The sequence below is a fragment of the Thalassophryne amazonica genome, chromosome 7, assembly GCF_902500255.1.
Source record: "Thalassophryne amazonica chromosome 7, fThaAma1.1, whole genome shotgun sequence".
Taxonomy (NCBI): Eukaryota; Metazoa; Chordata; class Actinopteri; order Batrachoidiformes; family Batrachoididae; genus Thalassophryne; species Thalassophryne amazonica.
The window spans coordinates 113,378,116-113,405,782 of record NC_047109.1 but is presented as its reverse complement, the minus strand read 5'-3'; the positions used below and the strand labels follow the sequence as shown (position 1 = coordinate 113,405,782).

At 39.8% G+C, this 27,667-nt stretch overlaps 1 protein-coding gene across 1 annotated transcript in view; it reads right to left on the bottom strand.

Moving 5' to 3' along the window:
• The window catches only part of LOC117513519 (plectin-like), a 192,198-nt gene that overhangs the window by 147,756 nt on the left and 16,775 nt on the right, over window positions 1-27,667 (bottom strand). Inside the window, 1 exon segment of the mRNA XM_034173689.1 lies at window positions 2,141-2,202. Within this exon segment, the coding sequence (XP_034029580.1) occupies window positions 2,141-2,202 (62 nt within the window).

Here is a 27,667-nt window from a genome sequence, read left to right as displayed (position 1 = left end):
AATAGAGAAGTTAGGATGCTCTGTGTAGTAAACACAGTAGTCATCAAAGAAGTCTGAAGCAGCCAAGAAATATACAGGGTGAACACAAAAACACACCTTGGTTTCAAATATGTACAATATCAAAAGTCACATGAATAATTTCAGAATTTTGGTATCAACAGTTGCAGAAACTCATTTTTTTTCCTCTTTTGCAGATTCTTCTTCTTCAAAATTGTAAAATTATTCATGTGACTTTTGAAATTACAAATATTTGAAACCAAGGAGTGTTTTTGTGTTCACTCTGTAGTGTGAGAGTGTCATGTTCAAAGATGGTGAGCCCAAAGAAGATTGCTTTAAAAAATTCCAGTTGTCAGAGAAAAGCTTACAGTGGACCCAGAATTGGAAGTCTATCAAGACATGTTTGAGAAAAAAATAGGGTGTTCCCAAAACATGTGGTTTTATTAGTATCAGATTCAAATTAAGGCATTTTGTTTATGATGAAGAACATTTCTTCTTCAGAAAGTCTGTTTCCAAGATTATGTCTTGAGGGAAAAAAAACAACAACGTGTGTTTGTGGAGGTGGTGGTGGGGGGGTCTTATTATCAGAACAATATGGTATATTTAAATTCATGAATGAGTGGATGTTTTTAACCAAATTGAATTACATCCAAATTAATCTCTGCACCTTATATGCAAAGTGCTGACAAGCACAATGGCTACAGGTTGGGGCTGAAAGTATTGTTTATTCAGGTTCACATACAACAATAAAGCTTGTTTTCTATGCATTCATAATAAATGCTAAAAATGTAACTATTTAAAAAAAACACTTAATTGTGGACGTCAACCTTCATGACTATTGATGACCATCACTGATTATTATCAGTACACTGGAAATCTTACCAACACAGCTGTAAGCACACAGGGACATTTTGCTTTACGTGATGGCAAAGTTGGTTAAACGCCCCTGAAATTAAAATATTTTTATGAAAGTTTATTAAATGCCCACTCTAAAGAAAAATTATTTTGTGATCCCAACACATCGTAAAAAGCAAAAATGAATTTATGGCATTTTTCTCGTCTGTTCTGCGTCTTATCTGTGACAATGTCATCAGTGTGTGCTGACAGTGGAACTGAAGTTCATGTTGAAATGTGCTCTAACTTTGAAAGAAGTCCAAGAAAACAGGAAGTGTTCGGGGACATCGGCTAGCTTTAGGAAGGTTAAGACAGAATTCTGCTCTGATGGTTTTTCTGCTACTGACGTGAGAAAGCAGCTTAATGTCAACTTGACATCCACTGGCAACAAGGACACAACAAAACAACCATTTGGAGAGCTCTCCGTCTGATGTCCGCTAAAGGTTTTGAGCATGTACGCAACTTTCCGACAGACTCACCAGACATCAGCTGACAAGGAACACGTTAAATGGATGAATGGACAATTCATGTTTTAATATTCATTTTGTTGTATTTCTTTTTGTGACCAGTTCTCACAGGTTGCTAAAGACAATAAACCCTGTTTTTAACCACCTCATGCCTATGCTAAACCCTTGAGGGAGCTACAAAGGACAAAAAAAGGACACAAACGGACAAGTTATTTGTGGTTTATTTTTCATTTGTGATGAAATCAGACATTTTATTGAAATGGGCAGTCCAACAAATGTACTATTGGCTGCGCTTGTGAATTAGCCTAGCCCATCTTCAAACAGAATTTTCCATGCGACACCCTAGGCACTCTGACACGGGAATACGGTATTACGTCTGACTTTCCACACAAAGCAAAATCCCCAACATAACTCCTTACAAAGGATGCATGATCGACACAGTTGCTTTGATTTTCTTTTAAACAGTTCTGTTTGATTTACGTGGTGCGACAGTACAACCTACCAATCCAATCAGTATTCCTACCAGTGCATAGTTGTGCACCATCATCACAATACCATGGTTCCCATTTTATGCCATGAAGCGGGACTTTATGTGACCCTAAAAGAATTCTGACCACAGTTTGCTCACAAATCAGGTTTGTCAACGAAGACAGATCACGTTCCAGGAAAGGAAAACAAACCCTTCCAGAGATTGCATGGACAAAAACGTGGCCATTAGCAGACATTCTGCAGATAATAAGAAGGGAAATCGTGTGTGGAAATAATGAAAATCTGCTGCTTACCTTTATCAGATGCTTGTTCACCCATTTCGTAAAGGTCTTCTTCTGTACTCGATCCCGTTCATCTGCAAAACACACAAATCACAGACGACTGTGAGAAAACTGGAAAACACTAAGGGTGCATGTCTGCAGTACATCGATGTCGTGCACTGTGCTGGTCAGCGTTTTGGTGGACTGTTACAGAAAACCAACACAGTGAAGCTGAGGCATCAACCGAGCATTTTGCATTGGTGCAGTAACTAAAACGCCGCGCTGCTCCGCTGACTGACGTTAGCAGCACAGACACCATCACTCAGTGGAAAAGCTTCACTTGACGGTACACGCCTGCATCTGACTCAGTCCACATCCAAAGCTCATTCAGAATCGGCAGATGTGCCCAGAGGTGCCGTATTGTGTCGGAAATGTTTTGGGTGTTAAGTCACTGCTGCCAGATGAGCTGTTGGACACAACATTTCAAAAACAAAAATGATCTCCAAAGCTTAAAGTTAACGATCAAATTACAAGACGCAGCAGAACTGCCAATGAATATCACAGTCTCCAACAAGAAACAACAAGATCTCTGTGAGGACCACACCCACCAAGACGACATACCTGCACAGACACTCAGTGTTCCTCTTACAGACTGGAGACAGTGGAAAGAGAGAAAATAAAACCATGAACCACAGGGCGTGTCACTGCAACATCTATTACGGATAAGATATATATATTACACCGCATGGATTTGCCCGGTGCTGTAATAAGTGAACGCCACAATTTGGAGATGTTTAAAAATTTCTTTATTGGATACAACTTCATCTTCCCACCTTCAGAGACTCTCCCAGCTATTCTGACTACAATAAACGTTGAATGCAAACACAAAGTCCTCTGTGTGATCAGGTAGAGAGTTCACAACTACAGACTGTGCCAACTTGAAAACGACTCCTGAGGGTACGTTTGCTTTCTCAGGTAGGTGTCAGCCACGACGTGTTTTGGAGCGGTGCTCCTATGGTTACCACCGGTACACTTTTGACCCCCTCATATATCATTTCAATCAGTCTGAACTGTGCTTTCTTGTGAGACGTCTGTAGTTCTATCGCCCTATTACAGGTGTAAAATGTACCCCTGAGTGTAAGTGTGGGGACTGTTGACACACACACAGACACTCAACACTGGGTTGATTTCCCAACGTTTACACATACACAAACAGTTTTCCAAAAGAGTGCCATAGTTTCTTCTATTGGTCTTTCTGCCTACACCATTATCTCGGTGAATGTTGCTTCACTCCCAACTCTTTATGGAAGTATTTCTCAAACAGGGGAAAAAGTCAATTACCTAACTCCTGGTATCAGGGTTCGCGTCAGCATATGTCAGCAGAACAGGCTGTTGTGCAGTCACTTATGAAGTTCTTCAGCCTGTGACAGCTGAGCTGCTTTGAACAAAAGGCGGCTCAACGTCACTGCACTCTCGTACACTGTTCAGACGGGCGTTTTTGGAAACGCCTCACACCCGAAACACACTCCACATCACATCGGGGACACACACACACACACACACACACACACACACACACACACACACACACACACACACACACACACACACACACACACTAGTCACACGTGTTTGTGTATTTACACGTGAGTGTGTCAGCTGCATCATTTCTCTTTGATAAACACTTTTCTTCCACGCTGCATTTTCTGCGACCACTTTTGGGCGAGATGTTTCGAGCATTCAGTTGTGTGTGTGTGTGTGTGCGCACATCTGTTTTATATTGTTCACTTAGCCGATAAAGCCATCCCCCAACACCACATCTCATCATAAGTGTTTTATAATATACAAGCTTAAAATATAAAAATATATATAAACTCACCAGTTTTGATAATTTTTTAGCATCCATATGTGAGTCAGAGGTCTGTGAGCAACTATCTGCAGCATTCAGACCTGTGGACACTGGACAGAAGTCATGTGACTGTTCTGTGTGTGTGATGCTTTATTACTCTAGCAACCAATGCAGATACGATGGAAAATAAGGACTGCCACATGGACACACAGACTGGATCTGGTCACTTGCTATACATAATGTTGACAGTTTGATCAGATTTGACTCAGATATAGAACAAGGTTCTGCTAATTGCCAAAAATTATCCAAAATTTAATAATAATATTAATAATAATAATAATAATAATAACAACAACAATGTATTTTTTTTCAATATTTATTTCATTCATTTAAAAGAAAAACAGAAAAGCAGAAATGACTATATTACAAGCAGTGATGCCGGTAACGCGTCTAATCTGACCACTTTCTTTAGTAACGAGTAATCTAACGCGTTAATCTTTCCAAATCAGTAATCAGATTAAAGTTACTTCTCCAAGTCACTGTGCGTTACTATTATTTTTGCGTTGTGGGTCGATAGCGGCATTAAACTTGGTCCATGGGCAGGAGGTCGGGGTTCGACTGAACTGCCCACTTTAAGCGAGCTGTGAGCTTTTCATCCGCGGTTTTCGTCCTCATCTCTTAAAGCGCGGTGACAACAGCACACACGCACTGAGCTTAAAGACATTTTATGCCTTTTTTTTCTCGTTTATTTAGAATTCTGAACTGAGCCGCTCCGTATCTGCTGCTAAAAACAGCTGATCCTCCGCGACGTGTCAACAACTAACACTATTTTCCACTCAAATGCACCTAAACTCTCTTTCTGAGGACCACATGATGTGAAAACGCAATAAAACGTTCTTACCTGTAAATCTGGTCATGTTTTCTGCATAAATAAATGTTATCCATTCTTTGTGCTCAGACACCAAAGCAGGGGCGAATCGAGATGGAATGGGGGCGTGGGGCAGGGATGTGCCCCCCCCAACAAAACCCCTAGATTAAAGGTCCAGTTTTGAAGCCTTTTTTTTTTTTTACTACAACTACTAATACTACTTAAAATAATAATAATAATTTCGACAAGTAAAATGTTTAGAGAGAATTTAAATGTTAGAAAAATGTTAGAAAGAATTTAATAGTTACATTCAGAAACAATGTAGGTTAGAAATTACAAGTTTTACTGTTACAGTGCTGTCAACAGTTAAATATGAGGTCAAGAAAGAGGTCTTTATTTTACTTTTTATGAAACAAGTATTTATTTTCATTTAAGTCAAGAAAGGGTGACTATAAAGTGAGTTTTGACAAAACAGGTATTTGTCATGTTGAGGTGGCAGAGGGTTGTATTCGGCAGCTGGGGAAAGTAACTAAAAAAGTAACTAGTAATCTAACTTAGTTACTTTTCCAACTGAGTAATCAGTAAAGTAACTAAGTTACTTTTTCAAGGAATAATCAGTAATCAGTAATTGGATTACTTTTTCAAAGTAACTGTGGCAACACTGATTACAAGACATTGAATGAAAAGGAGCAGAGGGAAGAACAAGTCTTATATTTTCTGCCCCTTTTTACAATACAATCTTTCAATTTTAAGCATAAGCAATTTATGTTTATGTCGTCAAAAACCTGGTGAGAACCCGGGGTTTGAGTATTAACATCCCTGCTAAGTAGATGTGGGTGGAATTCAAGACATTCCCACTCTAGGCTGTGGCCATAGTGACCTCTTTGATATTCCACTGTTACTGGGTGGAGACTGTGCGGGGAACTGCATGTTTTGGAAAAGGTGTGGGCTCTAGACCAGAAGATCCATGGATTCAATTCGGACAACGTCCTTAATCCCCAAATTACTCCCAGTGTGCACTTCAGCGCCTTGCATAGCAGCAGGCTGACATCACTGTGTGTGTGAGAATTGGTGAATTGAGGGAAAGGACTTTGAGCATTTGCAATGAAAGGAAAATCATTATAGAAATGCAGTCCTCTTGGAAATTCATCTCACACTTGTTGTGATTATGCTAACGTGAGGATTATGGTTATTTTAGTGACAGTCAAAACACCTTCATGTGCATTTTTGTGACATGGAAAATAAAAATAGTTCCATACGCATCTCCATATAGATACAGAGACTTGTACAGTTGGCACAGAATAGCAGTGAAAGCAGGGGTGGAAAGTTTTGGTGGTGGTGGTTGGGGGGGGGGGGGGTCTGATTAATCGGAATTGGGCAATCCTCTGAGTGGAATCCACTCAATCATGGAATGACAGCGTGTTTTTTTTTTTTTACCCCCCCTTCTTTATGAATCCCCCCCATCTCCCTTTGGACCCATCCCTGAATAAAAAGACAAACAAAAGGATAATAAATATAATATCAAGTTGCCCAGTCACAGCTGGTGTGGCTTTTTTTTTGCCTTAAGTTTTGTTCCACGTTTGTCATCATGGATGTAAGTTACGAGGGGAGCTGTATGTCATAAACAAATTAACAACGCAGTGACAAGCAAAACATTTTTTTGAGAGATGTGAATATCCCAGAAATGGAGACATTTAAACAAATAAAAGTAAGAAATGCCATACAACAAAGACAACTATAATCCAACCACAATGACTCACTTGCCCCAAAACACATGAATACTACTCAGATGAAATTATGAATGGGTTTTGCTTATCAACAGAAAGTGAGGAGCTACTGAGACGCTTCAGTCAGAATTACAGTGTGTGTTTTCTGAAAGTAAATAATACTGCAAATCAAGACATTATGGTCACTTCTTTGTAGCAACTTAATTCAGCCCCCTGAAATGTCAGTGTGTTCTGAGAAGAGTGTGTATCATCACACAACACACATGACAAATAAACCAAATATAACCTTCAGGTTCTTGCAGACCCCAAACTCCCCAAAACGAAACCCAAAAAGAAACCCAAAACTCTCCAACCCTGGTATTTAAAACGCAAAATGTTCCTCTTGTGTGCTTGTGTCTGTCAATATTGAGACAGGAGGAGATCATACTTTGCACGAACACGATTCTCCTGGTTGTGTGTTAATATACGAGTACCTTTCCTGCCGTCCGCAGACTTCAGCATCCCCTGGTAGTACCCGTCCTCTGACGGCATCCTGTTTCTGTTCATACCATCAGTAGAGAAATTCCTGTATCTCTGTTGCTGCGATGCCATTGATGCACTTCACTAAAAGAATAATCCAAATGAAAAAATAAAATAAAAATCCCCCTCCCTGTGGCTGGCAGCTCGTCCCAGGTCAGTCCTGCACCCACAGTCCACCGGGCGTTTCGAAACACTGATTTCTCCTGCTTCTTGCTTCTCCACCTCCTCTCTCCCTCAGCGGCTTCTACCCTTCTTCTTCTTCTCCTTTTTCCCCTCACTTTTTTCCTTTCATAGTAAATGGTGCTTGTGGGCTAAACTTCTGGGCCTGTCCCACTGTGATATGTGCAAGTGTGCATTTAGTGGTGCTGCGTGTGGTGCGCATGGTGGGCAGGGCTGAAAACACGCCCCTTCCTCTTGTGTGTGTGTGTGTGTGTGTGTGTGTGTGTGTGTGTGTGTGTGTGTGTGTGTGTGTGTGTGTGTGTGTGTGTGTGTGTGTGTGTGTGTGTGTGTGCGTGCTGGTGACGGAGCCAGGGAGGGACGAGGTGTGGCAGCCTGCATGTACTCTTGTCTAATTGCTTATTTTGCGCAATAAAATGTGCACTTCAGGTGAGACCATGCGGACAGGAAAAGTGATAACGCTCTGCGTGCTGATAATTTATACAGCATCTTTAAATGGACACAAAGAACACACAGGAGCTGATTATAACGTGTGATGGTAACGAACAGTCAACATGGCTGTTTTTTGACCCAGTTACATACTAACTAGCAGAGCTAGTGGGAAAACAAACTGTCAGATGATGGCTTCAGCTACCAAGCCTGCTATCCAGACAATTAATCATTTGAAGGGTATATATGTGTGCTTCAATTCAATTGGCTACAACATCAAAGTTATCTGAAACAAACTGTATGTTTTATATGATGAACGAATAAGCAACATGAGTTTAACGATTTAACTGACAGATGAAATCCTCCAATATCTAGAAGAGCTTTATATATTGACTACCATCTGCACAGCCATCCCCCCAAGTGCCGTCTCCTCAGGTCTTACATAAGATCTTACTGGCACACACCCTGTCCATAATATTCCCCGATAAGCTTCATATGTTATAAAAGTTAAGCTCAAGGGCAGGGTGGGTCCTACATTTGCTAAATCCTGCCCCTCAATCTTAAAGAGGGTCTATATCCAATTTCCACAGCATGACTGACATCACAGTTACAGGCAAAAAAAAAACAACAAAAAAAAACACTTCTCTCCAGAGTGCAGAAAGCGACCTGTGTGGACATGAAGGTCTTTGGTGTGTCAGTGCAAGTGTGTGTGTCTGCATGGGTGTGTCCTCACGATGACTCATTTCAAGCCACGTTTGCAAAGGTAAGCGCACCTTGTTGGTTCTATACAATGTCTAGGCAAGCTAAGGAATTAAGGTGTGGCATGTGCACTTAGAGCCTGAAATGTACAGAGGAATCAGGTAAACAGAGTGATATAATATGTTATAGAAATATAATGTAATCAGTGATATAATACATGCAGGAAAATGATTTAAGAGGGAAAGAGCAGCAAACATCTACAAAAGTCCTGAAAAAGTTTGCATCTGATTAGCCCTTATAAAGCCAAAGAACAGACGAGGAGAGGAACTACAAACTCGGTGATAATGTTGCAGCTGAATGTTGCACCAACACCAACTGGAGCTGGATTCTAAGCATCATGGGAAACCCGAGCAGGGAACCCACATGGCAAAAAGCCAGCATAAAAAAAAAAAAAAAAACCCAAACAAATAAACCGTGGAACATCTTAGTCATGACATTTTTACTCCAAATAGAGACGTATCATTTAGCTCTCTGATGTGCTTATTATGCTGCTGCTTCATCTCACTTCGGCAAAACCAAATGCAACACTTCGTCTTCTTATACGAGAAGAAAGAGCTCACTGAAAACATGAGGATGTATACACAATTAGCGTCAGCAAAGAAAAAGGGAGCTACGGACTATGAATGGCTGTCCTCACATTACGATCGCAATGCAATCAAATCTTTGAAGTCAGTCATGAGAAATAGTTGGCAAAGATGTTCTTCAGCATCTTCACCATTATGATGGAACATCTGAGGAGGTAAGAAGGAGAAAGAATATGACAGAGGACATCTAAAGTATGGAAACATTTCCTTCCAAGAAATGAGCTGGTGAACATGTGAACTATCGTGGCAGAGGAGTGCAAACGTGTTAAAACAGGTGGAGGCAGGTCCTCGGCACTCAGCTGAGCTTGCCAAAGAGCTTGTAGGGCTGACAGATTGAAGAAAGGATTTTGTTGTCCCTCTTTGGAAAGGAACGAGTGATCATCAGGGCTGAAACACATCCTGGCATATCACACTACTCTAAAGGTCACCCTCAAGAGGATTCAGTGCCAGCCACTGACTGCTCAGTGACCACAGCAGTGTGAGTTCACACCTCAGAAATCAAGCATCGACTGCATTTTAGCTCTGGGAGTATTTGCTGAATACCAACATGGCTTCTTTGTAGTCTATCAAATTTTGTGGAGTGTAAGTTGCACCTGCCAAACAAAGTGTCAGTTGAAGAGGAAACAACATGCAAAAGTCACATTTGTTTTCTGTAAGTGAAGCTCACTTTTTGACAGCGTTTCTGTGGTGGGAAGTTTAATAATGGACAGCACATGTGCACCCCACAGCATGTTCTGTTACTTAATATAAGGACTTTTAAATTCCAAAAATAAGCAATATGGACGAAAAAATGTGCGCTGGACAACATGCTAGGTCAGGGGTGGCCAAGTTTGGTCCTTGAGAGCCACATTCCTGACACTCTTAGTTGTCTCCCTGCTCCAACACACCTGAATCCAATGAAAGGCTCATTAAAAGTCTGCTAACAAGTCTTTCATTGGATTCAGGTGTGTTGGAGCAGGGAGACAACTAAGAGTGTCAGGAATGTGGCTCTCGAGGACCGAACTTGGCCACCCCTGCTCTAGCTGTTATTTGATGCAGATGAAAGTGAACTGTGGATCCACAGTGTTGGAAACAAGAAAATATGAATGTATATTTAAAGCTGGAGTGCAAGGAAGAAATTGAGACGATTGTTAGAATTTTGATGGGGCCCAAAGTAATTTTGTTCGTTAGTGTGAATATAAACGATTCCCAAAATATCAGTCTGAACGTGATTAAAATTCGTCCGTATCAAAGCAAATTCTGAATTATTGGCATGTGCCAAAAATTCGAAAGCCAGGATGCCATCGGGTGACGTCACAGGTCACGTGGGGGGGTTTCACCGTTTCAAAGCGAGGAAGACCGGCGATATACACAGAAAGTGTGAAGAAAAGACGTAATTTGGAGCGAAAGAAAAAGAGAAGATCAATGACGGTGAACATTGGGAACCAAAGAGATCGTTGGGAGCCACTGCGACAGAAGACTGGCGATCGAACTCACGAGGACTTTGCAGTGCTGCTTTTGGACAGGTGAGTTGCCTGGTGACTGTTGTCTGACGGTGTACAGTTATGGTTATTATCTGATATCTAGGTCTGTAAAACAACGGTTTTTCAGCCACTGAACATAAAAAGGGTGGGGGAATGGGACTGTTCGTTGGAGATTATTTTCTCAGATGCCAGATAACGTGTCTCTAACGCACTTCTGGCTTGAATTCGTCTGCAGGTTTTGACGTTCGCTGGGGCGAAATATGTTATGGATTTCCCTCAAATTATGTATGTTCCCATGAATTAAAAATTCCCAAAAAATGTTAATGGGTTCTAAATATGATGTAATTTATATATATATATATATATATATATATATATATTAAACTTCAGACTATATTTTATCTTTTGAAGATTGCCGATATTCCAGCTTTATTTAATTAATTTTTGTCAGCACTTTAATTTGGGTTTTTTGTGCATTGTTGAAATGTACTTATATTATTGGAGCTTGATTTTTTTGTGTGTTGATTCCTGGGAAACCCTAGAGAAATAGTTAATATTCAAATTATTAATAATTTTTCAGTATATAAATCACACCATAGTATAAGTTGCAGGAGCTCCTGTTCTGTAACTTCTGTTTTAATTTGATACATTTGTTTGATGTTACGTTTTCTGATATCACCTTTATGCATTTAAATACAAAGAAACACCTTCTTTATTTGGAAAACACTTTAAGGTGCCTTTGTGTTTGAATGGTGATAAAAATAATACTGCCTCGTCAAAAAGTTGTTGGTTAAAAAAAAAAAATTAGCTTTTATTCTGATTGCTCAATATACCGATCAAGTACTAAAAATCATCTCACACGTTTAACATATTTTGCTAACCAACTGTACGTTACCTTGAAGTGATACAGTAGGTTTTCAGCTAAATTTCACATTTTAACACACCGTATTTAGCATATGCCAGACTTCTATGGATTTGGTTCAACAAATACAGGAAGTTTTTCAGAAAAATGGTGAGAAGTGGTGGCGCGACAGAGTGAGGCATTCTAAAGGACTTTTTATGCTTCTGCTACTCTGTAACTCCATGCCTATGCAATTGCCTTGATGCAGTCGTGAACCTTTTGGAGTTCTAAATTCTGGGTCTTTTAGTGAAGCTTAGGGCTAGCGGCCGGCGATCACCTTAGTATTTCCTGTTTTTCTTGTTGTTTAATGCTGGCAAATTATACTGTATTTCTTGCCTTTCTGATGCCTGATCTGTTTTTTATTCTCTCTGTTTAAGGTGCAGCTCCATCCAGAGACCCTGTGCTGGAGACCCTCCTGTCCTGTGCACCAACAGCATTTCCTGTATATTCGTTTTGTGAATTGTTCTGTAATTTATGTCTGTATCATGGCCCAAGCAGAGGGCCACCCCTTTGAGACTGGTCTGCTTGAGGTTTCTTCCACAGAGGGAGTTTTTCCTTACCACTGTTGCTCTGGGGGTTAGTAAGGTTAGACCTTACTTGTGTGAAGCACCTTGAGGCAACTCTGTTGTGATTTGGCGCTATATAAATGAAAATAAATTTAAATTAAATTGAAATTGAAAAATTCTCCATCACGGTTGGTGGGTATCGCAATGCAATTCACTTCCAGAACAATAGGGGGTGCAACATTTTTCATAAAGACTGGTCGACTATATCATGAAAGTTGTTGATTGTGAAATCGGAAAAGTGAGATTCTGTAAATGATGTACTTAGCGGTCCAATTACAGGCCACGCACTCTACGTCATCTGTACTGGGCGTCTAGTCACAATTTTTGGGACGTGCATGTCAGACTATGGAGAGGAGCTCGGAGGGGGGTCGCAATGTCATGGAGGGCTGTATGTGGATACGGAGTAGCATAAAATGGGCTCAAGGCTACCTGAGGGGGAAAAAATAATTTCTTGTCACATTTTTCCTGAAAGAATCTTGATCTAAGACAGTTGATCTTGCATGTAAAGGAACACATGGCACTTAAACAAGATGGTGCTGCAGACCAATGAGCAACGGGATAGCAAAGGTTTGTTAAATCGAAGCTTAAGCAACAATAGTGATATTGTTGGAGTAATTATACTATTGTTAATGATCAGACATATTACTGGTATTAGCATTTAAGGCTAAAGTGGCATGTTGATGAGTGTGCACACACAAAAAAAAAAATAAGGTGCATCACCCATTACCCACTAGAGCTGAAAGAACGAATCGAGTTAATCGATTAAAATCGATTACTAAAATAGTTGTCAACTAATTTAGTCATCGATTAGTTGCTAAATAACTTTGTTTTACTGCAAATGTTTCGTTTCTTCCATATAATCAACCAAGCTTTGCTTTGAATCTTGAACCTATGAAGGAGTGCTTCGAGCTGCTGCTTCGTTGATTTCATTTGTTTTATTTCGCTTTATCTTAATTTTTCTCCACTAAAACCCTAAAGAGCATATGTCTGTGAGAAATATTTACCTTTTTTATGTTAAACTGACCTGTTATGGTTTATGCTAACGCCAATGCTAACATGTTAGCATGTCTATGGTGTTTTCAGTGTTAAAGTTAGCATTAAGCTGCTGGCATGTTCATCATGTTTGTGCATTTGTTTTCTGTATAATAATTAATGGCTCAGCATTTGTTGTCATAAAAGAGTCAAATGTATTACAAAATATAATATTTTTTATTTCTATATTAATAATAATAGCAACAATAATAATAGTAATAATAACTAATAATGCTACAATACAATTTTAGAGAAAGCGACATAAGTCACATGTGTCATTGTGAAATGACCACAGTTTACAAGTTATACAGAGAATGTTGCACATATAATGAGTCAGGCTACAGTTTTTGATTTCCGTTTTATGGTTAACTGGTTATGCCAATTGCTCATTTGCAGCAACAAAATACCTCTTTTTTGTACCATATATTTTATAACATTTATATCTTTCAATGTTGTTTTATGGCAACTCAGCACTTTGATGAAGCAATGTCATTTGAAATAATTATTTTTGTTCTTTATTATAAACTGTTTTATTCTTTATTATTTTATATTTCAACAGCCAAGAGACATTTGACGATTTGTTGATTTTCAAGTATTTAAAGTTTTCAATAATGTTCTGTTGTTAAAAAAAAGTGATGGAAGGACAGAAAAATTGTTTCCCTGGCACATTTTTTAAAAAATTCCCCGCTAATCCGGTTAATCGATTAATCATGTCGAATCTCCATCAGATTCATTGATGATCCAAATAATCGTTTGTTGCAGGCCTATTACCCACCCAGTTTAGAAAACTCCTGGAAATGTATCAGAAATCATCAAAGAATGCTGAAATACAAAGTGAAAACATTATTTCGAAACTAACTATTGCTTATGACATGACTTCAGCAACAAAGCTGCAGGCAGTTATTGAAGTAAAGAAATCCTTGACATGCATTTATGGTTTAGTAAATTATAGATGCAAAAATTGCAAAATCTGAAATTAAATTGTTGAAAATAAAAGCACAAACTGCTGCGTACAAGCAGTCCAAGTACTGGGCATCAGGTTCCCTGTTCAGCATTCAGCACTGTGGCTACGATTAGTCACCTGGTGGAACATCCAGCCGTTTGGAGCTACAGTGTAATTTAAGAACGACCAGAGTTTAGTTCCAAAGAAAACAAACAAATCAGAGTAGAAAAGAATGCCAAGAATGTTTCATTATGGTTTTATACGCATTCAGCTGCTGGGCACATATGAAGACGCTGACGCCTTTTGTTATCAAAGATGACAAATATGCAGAAAAGACCTGCTCACACAGGTTTGTTTTTTCCACACTCTATCATCCCTCCTTTCAGCCCCCAGTCTGCATTGGTCAATTCAGGTGATCGTGTGAGTTCACTGCAATAGCTCACCGCCACACCCGACAGGGAAAAGAATGTTGATTATATATATAAAAAATAAAAATAAAAAAAAACTGGGAGCAGCCAACACACACCCTGAATTATCAGCTCATTCTTCATAAAAGAGGAAGAGGAGGTGGAATCAGAGGAGTGAGAAGAGGCCGGGTCGTATTTCTGCTGCACCCAGCATATAAAGCCACATTAATAATGATAATAACAAATCAAACACAGACACACATATATATACTTGGACTGTAGTCATTATAGCATTGATGAAAGCTGTTTTATCTTCCGTAATCAGTCATAGGTGACTCATGCGGCATTCACGTCGGCAGACAGTGAACCGGATGTTCCATTATCTTCAAGGCGAGGTTGATGGAAAAATTCTGCCAACTCCCACAACTTTTGCTACTTATCGCAGTGACAACAACAAACCAGATGTTGGTTTATCTTTAACAAGGAGGGGGTAAAACCAGACATCAACAGCTGGATTATTTAAGTGCAGAGAATCACCTGGTTTTAATCTGGTAAATGTGAATAATTTCTGTGATATTATGGAGGAATTAATCTGTCAATTCACAAAAAGTACATTTTCCAAGCTGCCATCAAAGCCAGGCCTTACTGTTTTAATTTTGAAGCTGTGCAAAATGCCAAAACGCTGTTGTGTCATTCAATTATATAAATTATTGCTCATCATTACCACCAGTCTGCTGCTGTAGACAAGAGGAATTCTGATACAATGTTTGCTGTGATGACACTTTGGTGTGTGAGAGGTTAAATCAACAAAACAGACATTTTTCATGGCCCCAATTACAATAAAAATAATTTCAAGACTTAAAGGCAACTCCAAAATTATGTGCCGTCTGTGTGCCTTCGAGTTATAATTGTCTTAAATTAGCTATTAAGAGCAGTAAATCAGTCAAAGCAGGGAAAATGAGGACATTATTACTCAGGCTGTAACTGCAAAATTATACCAGAGTAATACATGAATATAATGTTTCCACTGGAGAAGATTCATCGCCTTTAATCAGTGGGGGATGTTTGTCATAGCTTTACCATGAAGCACTGACCACACATGATCCACATCTGAAGCCTGACAGCGGACTTTAGACCCTGTTGTTAGATCTTAAGATCGAGACAAACCCAATTTGAAGACAGACTCAACAAGCTTCTATTAGCTGTGGCAGCTGAGCCTTAAAAATAGCTCAGCGCTGCAGTTCAGAGGCCTGTGTGGAAAGACCCGTGTCTGAGATTATCTATTGTGTTAGCTGCTGATGTATCAGTAGGTAAATTAAAGCGAGTCATTGGAGAAACCGGCAGTTTTAGTGGGTGATTTACAAGGCAGCATGTGTCTCCCTCTGTAGGTGTGAGGACTTAAATGTATGACTGAAGAGATGTTTACGCCGCTTTGCTGAATCTGTTCTCTCTAAATCTGAGCTACAGTTTGCCACAGGGTCATTCTGACAGCATCGTTTTTTTTAGTTTTGGTCAATCTTGACGAAAATGTAATTTGGTGTTAGTCATCTGAACTAATCTATTGATTTAGTTGAGTAAAATTGTATATTTAGTCAACGAAAACAGTTCAGATAACTAAATCATGGCTAAAACAAAATGCCATTTTAGTCAATATTTTCAAAATTAAAAAAAAAAAAAAAGTACTTTGCAGGTCATATTTGGAAATGTTCATGAAACCATCCCCTGATGTCTAAACTGGTTGTAAAAGTGCCAATAATAATTATATTAGGTTTGTCTAATTATTTATGACCTCTGAAAATGAAGAGTTGTCCATAAAGGTGGCTTTAATTCCTAAATGGTTGATGCAACGTTTTGGTTAAACTGCTTGAATTAAAGTTGACACTTTAAGAACATCTTGACTGTTCTGTTTCAAATCCAAAATAAATAAATGAAAAAATACAAAATACTTTTGGATATGGCTGTATAGCCATTTGTTTTGCACACCGCCTTATTACACTGGTCAACACGATTTTTCTTGCGTAGAGTTTTATCAATGGATTTTGGGTCATTCAGGGCCCTGAATCCGAATCTGGTGTTAGTTTTTGCCAATCGTATCACGTTTTTGAGACATGAAAACATATTTCTCATATCAAGCATTGAAGCAGAAGCTGCGGTCTCACACACTTCTTCAGTGCCACAAACGATATTATGGCTCTTTATCACATTTTGCAAACCTGGTTTAAAAACTATGCTTTTGAAGCTACTTTTGTGCGGCATCAACTCGTGAGTGAATGAGCAACTTTTATGTAATCCATCAATACAGAACATGCAGACTGCAAAAAAAAAAAAATGATGCGAGAGAGGAAATCTGAGCTCAGATTTGGATTCAGCACCCCAAAATTACTCTAAATCAGTTCTCAAAGTCTATGCAAGAATTTTTTTTTTTTTTTTTGGACCAGTGTTATTACTGGATATGATAAACGTCAATGTATCAGAAATGGGTCACTTACATCCTCATTGTAGTCAAAATATAAGTAAAAACTTTCAACAAACCAACAGTTTGGATTTTATATTACAACATAAAATTTAAATGAAATCAGTCAAAGCACAGAAAAATATGTGAAACTCAAAATCCTGACTGGAAACCAAAACCTTCACAGCACAGCACATTAGGTTTGGACCCATAAAATAAACACAAAGTTTTTATTATGTGATATGATCAATTGCACTGTATTAGACAAGAAAAAAAACTTCTGTTCAATCAAACTTGATACTGTATTTAAAAAAAAAAGCCTAAAAGTAAAAAAAATCCTACTCATTCTAAGTCATAGGTTTGCATCCCATCAGTAAAATCATTTTGTGGTGATTACATGGAGACTTTCTGGACACAAAAACTGCGTAAATGTGGGAAAAGCGGAACCGATGAGTCATTTCTATGACAACAGCATACAGATACAGAGCCATGCGCTGCGGTCGGTACGAGTGACTCTTACTCACGATTGTATTTTTAGAAGCAGCTACAGCAGAATCTCCTGTAACCGACAACTGCGATGTGGAAAGGAAAACAGCTATCCATCCACCTCCACATTCCATCCATCCCGTGCACAGCAGTGACTCTTTCCAACCACTAGATGGCACCAGAGCCCAACAGCAACTGTGCAACAACTTTTCCGTCTGCAAGGCCTGAACCTCACATGAAACCTGAATCACAATTTAAAGCAAACACAGAGGGGACACTTAGTGGACTTTGCTGCTGTAAATGTTGGAGATTACTCAGTTTGACTTTTTGGACATTACGGTGTTGACTCAACTGCTTACCGACCCTGAACGTGCCTCCTCTCAAACCAGCTGGTTCAGTAAACCACAACAGACATCTGCACTGTTTTCCAACTTTGAAAAATTAATGAAGCACAAACTGAGAGCAGGAAATGTCTGAACACCACTTTTATTCATATTTGTCCCTCTGGTCCTGCTAACAGGACATCACTCACTATACTAATACTGCAAAATGACTCATTTATATAACACACAGCGGGGATGTACGTGATCTTCATGCCTGGCCTACAAATAGCATTTCAGATAAAGCCTGATTCCATCCCTCTTATCTGTTGATACAGAGAACACCTCCCAAAGCAAACTGCAGTCCCTCGCTCACTCATATCGACTGCAGTCACTCATTTATAGTCAGTCCATGCCATTCCGTCGGTGTGTCACACACCACACACACACTAAACATTAACCTCCAGTCAATCTATGGGCCAGGTCTTTACAGGCTGCTGTAACACTGTTCCCATAATCCACAGCCATGCCCCCAGTCACAGGGGGTTAGTCATACACTGAATGAGTCTCTTCTACAATCATATTTTATGAGACATGTGCTTGCACCCCCCCCCCCACACACACACACAGTAGATGTGAGTAATTAAACAGAAATGTTTCTCATACTTTAGTTTAAGGAGTTGTGCAATAACGCCATCTCTACTGTGGGTATAAAAATTGCTATTATACCAACAATATGCAAACTTCAGATATGTGACACTCTTCTTTATGTCATGATTAGGGATGTCCCGATCCAATCACATGATAGGAAATTGGGCCCGATGGTTTCAGACTTGATCGAAATCGGACGTTGCATCCCGATCAGGAATCCGATATAGATTTTATCCTCATTATTTTGATCAGCGCTATTTCAAGCCCGTTATTGCAGATTAATGGGCCTTTCACGCGTCTGAAGCGTCAGAGGTGTCAGGAATCGGTCTAAAAAGCATTATTTTCATTGAGACGTGTTGCTTTTTAGAGGCGTCAGAAGCGCCGCGTCAAAAGCCAAACTAAAGCGACGCTTCTGACGGGAGCGCGCATTCCCGCTTGTCGGCAGGCTGACACGGTCAAAGTTCAACCCAATCTTTTTTTTTATTTTATTTTTTTTTATTGAACAAAAGAAAAAAAAACATAAGTTCAACCCAATCCAACTTTCGACACTCTGAGCTGTGACGTAGTTTTGCGCTGTCCAATAGGAATGACGCATTGGGCCAAAACACGGAAGACTAGTGGCAGAAACCACTGATCTCTACAAAACAGAAGCAGTTTTCTGAAGAAAAATCCTTGGAAATGTTTTTTGTTGTTTGTTACCTCAAAATTTCTGATTACAAAGTCAAAGTCAAAGTGTCTATTTGTATCCCTAAGGAGAAATTTGCCTTGGACAGGGTCTGCTACACAAATCAAATCAAATCAATTTTATTTATATAGCGCCAAATCACAACAAACAGTTGCCCCAAGGCACTTTATATTGTAAGGCAAGGCCATACAATAATTACGGAAAAACCCCAACGGTCAAAACGACCCCCTGTGAGCAAGCACTTGGCGACAGTGGGAAGGAAAAACTCCCTTTTAACAGGAAGAAACCTCCAGCAGAACCAGGCTCAGGGAGGGGCAGTCCTCTGCTGGGACTGGTTGGGGCTGAGGGAGAGAACCAGGAAAAAGACATGCTGTGGAGGGGAGCAGAGATCAATCACTAATGATTAAATGCAGAGTGGTGCATACAGAGCAAAAAGAGAAAGAAACACTCAGTGCATCATGGGAACCCCCCAGCAGTCTAAGTCTATAGCAGCATAAATAAGGGATGGTTCAGGGTCACCTGATCCAGCCCTAACTATAAGCTTTAGCAAAAAGGAAAGTTTTAAGCCTAATCTTAAAAGTAGAGAGGGTGTCTGTCTCCCTGATCTGAATTGGGAGCTGGTTCCAGAGGAGAGGAGCCTGAAAGCTGAAGGCTCTGCCTCCCATTCTACTCTTACAAACCCTAGGAACTACAAGTAAGCCTGCAGTCTGAGAGCGAAGCGCTCTATTGGGGTGATATGGTACTATGAGGTCCATAAGATAAGATGGGACCTGATTATTCAAAACCTTATAAGTAAGAAGAAGAATTTTAAATTCTATTCTAGAATTAACAGGAAGCCAATGAAGAGAGGCCAATATGGGTGAGATATGCTCTCTCCTTCTAGTCCCTGTCAGTACTCTAGCTGCAGCATTTTGAATTAACTGAAGGCTTTTCAGGGAACTTTTAGGACAACCTGATAATAATGAATTACAATAGTCCAGCCTAGAGGAAATAAATGCATGAATTAGTTTTTCAGCATCACTTTGAGACAAGACCTTTCTAATTTTAGAGATATTGCGCAAATGCAAAAAAGCAGTCCTACATATTTGTTTAATATGCGCATTGAATGACATATCCTGATCAAAAATGACTCCAAGATTTCTCACAGTATTACTAGAGGTCAGGGTAATGCCATCCAGAGTAAGGATCTGGTTAGACACGTTTCTAAGATTTGTGGGGCCAAGTACAATAACTTCAGTTTTATCTGAGTTTAAAAGCAGGAAATTAGAGGTCATCCATGTCTTTATGTCTGTAAGACAATCCTGCAGTTTAGCTAATTGGTGTGTGTCCTCTGGTTTCATGGATAGATAAAGCTGGGTATCATTTGCGTAACAATGAAAATTTAAGCAATGCTGTCTAATAATACTGCCTAAGGGAAACATGTATAAAGTGAATAAAATTGGTCCTAGCACAGAACCTTGTGGAACTCCATAATTAACCTTAGTCTGTGAAGAAGATTCCCCATTTACATGAACAAATTGTAATCTATTAGATAAATGTGATTCAAACCACTGAACAATCTCAGACAGAACAATCGGAGAGAAAGAGTCTAACCAAATACCGGCATCACTGAAAGCAGCCAAAGATAACGATATGTCTTTGGGATGGTTATGAGTAATTTTTTCTCTAATAGTTAAAATTTTATTAGCAAAGAAAGTCATGAAGTCATTACTAGTTAAAGTTAAAGGAATACTCGGCTCAATAGAGCTCTGACTCTTTGACAGCCTGGCTACAGTGCTGAAAAGAAACCTGGGGTTGTTATTATTTTCTTCAATTAACCTAGTTACAGCGCTTTCTGAAAGACTTCTAGTGTAATGAAACTTATTCCCCACTGCTGGGTAGTCCATCAGAGCAAATGTAAATGTTATTATGAAATGATCAGACAGAAGGGAGTTTTCAGGGAATACTGTTAAGTCTTCAATTTCCATACCATAAGTCAGAACAAGATCTAAGATATGATTAAAGTGGTGGGTGGACTCATTTACATTTTGAGCAAAGCCAATTGCTCAACCAGCAAAGCCAACACAACAACACATCCAGTTCATAGCACCTATACATTACTGTTTAAAAAAGTTTAGAACACTTGTAATTAAAATAGCTAAATCAATAATTAGTTCTTTAGAAACCTTTCATCTGTAAATTAAAACCACCTGTTATTTCAGATTCGATAATTTCTTGTTTAACATAAGGAACCTTGGACATTTATTTCTAGACAAAATAACATGGAAATCTGTACATTTTTTAAGTCTGGTAGATTATTACTTGATTGTTCAATCTACCTCAAGGAGAAGTGCACTGTTTAAGTGATAAATAATAAAATAAGGTGATTAAAATGAAATTATGATATATTTAGCATTTGTTCATTGCTCATTCAGTTTTTTAAAAGTATCAGATCGGGACTCAGTATCGGCAGATACTCAAAATCAGATGACTCTGAATCGGATCAGGGCCAAAAAAACCCTGATTGGGACATCCCTAGTCATGATATGATGCATATCCAGTTACACGGGCTATGATGCAATTCTGGAACAATAATTTTTTAAATTATGGAACAATTTCTATTTGATTTGACTGAATGTAGTCACAAATTTTCTACCAGAATATGTCAAATGTGACATTGTTTACCTTCAAATCCACACTGCATGAAAAACCAGAGACTTTCTTCAGGTTTTTACTACTGTGTTGCAGCATACTGGTGCTGCCTCTGCTTGCCTTTTGTTCACCACTGGGGGCAGCACCACATACAAGTGTAGCACAGAATAAGAAGTCAGCTGTTGTTAGCATAGCATATAGTGCAGCATAATTTTCCCGTTCTGAATGAGTATGACAGCATCAAATTGCGAGCGGAATGTAAAGTTCAAATGTGTGCATTGATCCATTATACCGCCGACTATTATCAGACAAGTTTGTTTTTTTACCTCACAAAGTTAACATTCCTGTGACCAGTTTTGAGAGAGCTTGCACAGACCTTTAAACTTTTATGAGAGCATGAAGACGCAGAACTACCAGTGAAACAAATTCACACATTAAAATCGACCTACTGACCGAGTCAAAATGCATTTAGATGGATTTCAGAGTCCATGTATCAATGCAAGTCGTATCTGTTACACCCTTAGTAAACTATAGTATATAAAAATTACTACAGGGCACAACTAAACTCACATTTAAAGGGAAACAGGACATAAACATGCTGTGTTCTCTTATTACATGCAGGCCACTGACCTCTGACCTTTAGCCATGGAGGGCAGCCTCTAAGAACAAGGGCCACATTTTCCTCCAAATGCCTGGGAAACCTCCCTCTGGAGAATTTCTGGACAACTGGGATGAGACAACATGACTGGCCCGGAAGGGAAAAAAAGATAGATCCCATCTGGCTTGAGAGCACGTTAGAATATCCCAGGAAGAACTGGAGAATGGGGTTAGGTACATATAGTAGGTCTGGGCGACATGACTTTGCCTGCTGCCTCCGTGATGTGGTTCCAGTTAAGTGGTTTGAAGGAATAGATGGACGGATGATGTTTTTATACCACTCAATACTGACAGAGGGCACATATCAACTCATCAAAGCTACATCAGAGTTTCCCATGAACTACCTAGACTGTGGCAGGCTGCCCATAATTAAGGTCCTACACATGCCCTGAGACCTATCGGTGCAGGTGCTTATCCCCAGATTCTACAGGGTGATGAGAGTCCACAACTCTCTCTGGACAGGACACCAGTCTGATGCAGGTTACTTTATACCCATTTACAGCTGGTTGGACTGAGACAATGCAGATAAAGTGCTGTGTCAAGGACACAGACCAGTAGGGTGACTGGGAGGTCTATGTATTGGTCGCCCGACTGCAGTTTCATAATGCGCTAAAAATAATTTCCAATTCTGATAATGACATAAAAATATCTGTATTGTGCTTCTGGGAAAGCACAGTACAGTCAGCTCCCTTAAGCTCCACCCCCTCCCCACTGTACAACTGCGTGCGTGCACATACATGTGTACATGTGCACTGGAAATATGGGACTGCACTCAAAACACCAAAGCATGTGAGAACATGGGTTCAGGCGACAGGAATTTCTAAATGCACAGACCGGATTTTAAGACTTTGAAGACACAAAACCCCAAATATATAACTCCATATTGCACAATATGACTTCCTTGGGTGGTTGTGAATAATGTCTAGGTGTGTGATCTGGTTTATGTTGCGTCAAATGTCCTGGTGGGGGTGAAAACCTGCACACGCTGCTGTACAGGTTCAAGGTTCAAGGTTACTTTATTTGTACCAAAAGGTAAATTTGGTTTGGCAGTAAGTCACTACATTCGTAACAATCACATAAACACATAAATACCGATTAAAAAAAATACAATAAATATAATAAAATACAATGAACAGTGCAAGTACAGGCCAATAGCATGGCACCCAGAAAAAAGTCACAATGTGCCTGCCATCTCAAAGCAAAGTAGCAGATAAATTAATTAAATATACATTCAAAGTCATCTGTTAAGAGCACTAATAGCAGCAGGAATAAAAGTGCTCTTGTAGCGCTTAGTTCTGCAGGAAGGAGCTTTATACCTCCGTCCTGACGGGAGCAGTTCAAACTGATCAAAAAGAGGATGTGAGGCGTCCTTTAGAACTGCCTCAGCCAATCTCTGGATCTGCCTCATGTACATACATACAACAACAACATACAGTAAGTATGTTGTTGAATCCGAGGAGTTGTGGTTGTTTCTAGGCTGTATTTTTTTCCATCCTCAAGAAATCAGGCAAAAACTGGAGCCAAACTCTGTGAGTCCAACTTTAATCAGCAAGACGACATATGTTTGGCAGCATGTGTCATGACATTAACATGTCAAACAGGAACATTTACTTTGCTGGCAGCGTAAAAAAAATAAAAATAATGATATGACTTCACACACTCTGTACACTCAGCTCTCACCAGGAGAGGACACAGGACACAAAAACAATGTAACGTCCTGTTTCCAGCGGGAACAGAAAGACCATTTCAATTCTGCTGCCACGGACACAGAGAACATACATGATATTTGACTATAAGACCACCTGTTGCGGTAGATTTCACACCGTTCACTTCAGCCCCACAATGATGAAAGGTCAAAGTTCAGTGACAGAATACAGAGTGTCACAATTTGTGTGTCACAGGAGAAGTATTTTTGCAGTCTAGCGTCACACCGTTTTCCTCCTGACCTTTCTATCGACCCTGTTGCAACATGGTTGGAAGAGAATGTTAATAACGGTGTTGCCACTGGGTCGTACACAGGGCGGTGCACTGCAACCGGGCAGGAGGTGGGCAGGAGGGCTTAGACCTGGAATCTGCTGTAATGAGCGCTGGTTGCAGCTCACAGGCCAGTGAGTGAATGTGGCAATGGACTGCCATCATGCAGGACGGGTGCCAGTGAGAAGGGACAGCTAAGACCAGAAAGCCCCGGCTTAGAGAGCACAGATCAGCACGGCCAACAGCTGCATTAACCCCTGAGGTCACACAATATCACATGGGACAACAGAACAAGAACACCGGGGAGGGTACGTATCTTCACCACAATCATTTGTTGGTTGGGTTGCTGCCAGGATTGCCCAAAAGTGAATGTAGCAATTGTCACAAAACATTTTTAAAAAGGTTGCTATAATTTATTACATTTAAGGGATCTCACTGGACTGTGACAGACTGGCGTCCTGTTCAGGGTGTGTCTCACCTTGTGCCCTATGACTGCAAAGATAGGCTCCACCCCCCATGACCCTTGATTGGAGTAAGCGGGTACAGACAATGAATGAATGAGGATCTCAGTGGGACTATGTAGCCAATGCATTTTACAAACAAAATCTTTTTTTTTTTTTTTTAAACAAAAATGTCACACTTTTGGGTTGTTACTGAACTATCTGTAGGACTCTTGTGCGTACACTCCCACCATTTACAGACTTAAAAATGCACAGAAGGCAAAACACATGGAGCAATTTTTCTCTTAGTGTCAAAAATACCAAAAGTATTATTTTAGCCAATGCATCATATTTCTAATTTCTATTTATTTTGTTGCTCTTTTCTATTGCTTTGGGCAGTAACAACCTTGGGTTAAAAAAAGCAAACCAAACCACAAATATCTCAATCAGCTCAAGTTATGTCTGGGAGTATGTGTCCACTGCATTCACCAGACTACGAAAATGCCTTGGGTCCTGGTTGGCAACCACAGAGGCAGACAACCAGTCAATTGTTACCTCTGAAAAGTAGTCACCAACAGTTTGTACCATAGCCAGGTAAAATGTGGGTGTCACCTTGGCCACTGAACCCAAACACCATCACTTAGACTGACAAAGACATCTTCTAACTGTAGGTTAGAATAGTTTAAGACCACTGCTGAGTTACTAATGAGTACTACTAGTACTGAGCAATCAACTATGAATCCCATTTATTTGGGATTTTCCAATATGTAGCTTTATGAATTATTCATCTGCACAGCCTATTTCATATACTTCAGGTGTTGTGTGCATTAGACAAGTGTTACATCTGTACAGGAGTGAAGAAAGTGCTGTTGAACACAACACATGAAACCTTTAGTATAATTTATTTTGTGAAGTGGGTGGGGCATGTATGGGAACAGGTGCAGTAATCAATGAGTAGGAGTAATATGTAGTTTTTATCACCATGTGTACATGTGCAATACTCACACCGTAGGACATACAAAGAGCAAATTAAATCAAACATGCTACTCTACAACACTTTGTTTTGCTTGATTAAAAAAATACTTGTGCAGTTCTTATCTTTCATGACTAAACTACAGGGTTTGACATGCAGGTTCTGTCGCTTGTTCCTGTCAGTAGTCAAGGGAAGGTGGTTCCAACCATTTCACAAAACAGACCTCGATAAGAATGATATTGCAAGTATTTTATTGAGACGTCCCTTAGCAAAAAATGCTCTTAGTTGATATAAGCTGCTGCTAGTGTTTTCAGGACTTTTATTGTGAAAGGTGAGAATGGAATGAGTAGATCTTTTCTTTACATTGGATTTAAATGAAAACTGGAAGCTTGACTATGGACCAATATTCCATTTTTTCTGGCACACATATAGTGTTAATCTGGTTTCTTTTGTCCTTTCACATCTGTGCGTGTGCAAAAGAGTCCATTTTTCAAAACCACCTTGAGATGATCTCAGAGTATGATGTCATGAACTTTGAAAGAAATCCAACTAAGTGACAGAATCTGTAAATCTGTTTTTGTTTATTATTGCATTTAAAAAAAAAAATGGTAAAATGTAGTCTATGTTAGTTTTTTAAAACACTGTACCGCCCTGAATGTGAGATAACATTTCATCTGGCTCAACACAGACAGGAGAATGCTCCCCAGCAAGAACACAACATGCACACACCCTAAAGTACAAACACAGACAGAAAGAACCAAACAGGACTTGAACAGTCTGGGATCGTGTATGAAAAGGCACACAGCAAAACGGAATCAATGGAAGTTCAGGGAGGTGGAGTCTGAAACGGATCCTACATGCACAGCAACACATCAGCCGGTCAGGCTCGAGGGAAACATGAGTCACTGAAACACGAGGAAAATCGATGGCCTCCCACGCTGTCTGAGCATAGACAGGCCCGATGCCTCCGCAATCATCAACATGGCAGTGAGAATCTGGACGGGAAATGCCCGGTGGCACCTACAGGGGGCCATGATGGTACAGAAAACAGGTTTCAAATGTAGACATGAAGATGACTAATACACGGTGCAAACACACCACATGTGATGCAGTGTTTTTAAGTATCAGAATACTCAAACTCCAACACTATCACAGTGAGAAGAGTGGGTCTGGAGGTCATCTGTTTAAACAGAGACATCAGAGACCAAGCTCAGGCAGGGGGTGGCAGGTGCGGGGCCCTCACTGGGTGGTAGATGGGGGAGTAGGGTGACATGGGCGTGGCAGGGACATTTTAAAAGATGAATGACCAAAGCAAGAACTCCCACTCCGAGGTTATTTTCTGAAATCAGCGACAGCGTAATGTTACATTAAGAATTCACCAGGTGAATTCCGTAAGATAAGACTTTATTGACCCCACACTGGGGAAATTTACATCTTACATCAGCATACAGCTGATTAAGAAAGATGCAAATAATTGGAACACAAAGAATACAAAAAGGACTTACAATGAAAAGCTATGCAAAGTAGATACGTAAAAGGTAAAAGAAGAACGTGACAGCAACTGGGAGAATCACTGCACTGCAAATGTAATGGGTATATGTAAATATAAAGTCTACAGATCAGTAATATGGAATAAAGTGTGGTAGAAAAATAATAGGCAAATTAACAATCCTGCAAGTAAAATTCACATATGTATTCTTGAGAATAGTTTATTTGTTTTGCCTTCAATCTGCCTCACCAATCATCCAAGTATCTTTTTCGTTCTAAACAAAGTTAGCTTAGGAACACAACTTATAGCAATTCCTGAGTGGGAGAGACTAACTCGTCGTTTGGGTAAATAATGTCAAGAGGATGAAGTTATTGGAGCCCTGGAGAGTCATTAATGGTGCATCGCCCCGAGTGAGTTATTGACGGGTCTTCTTGACAGATGCGTAGAGTGGTCTTGGGTCTCAGTGGGAGTATTAGCTATTGAGTCACTTCCATTCTAGACGGATAAAACTTGGGTTTCCCAGCTAGTTTCAAAGGACCCAGAGCATCATCTTCACAATGAGTATGTCCTGCTGCCTT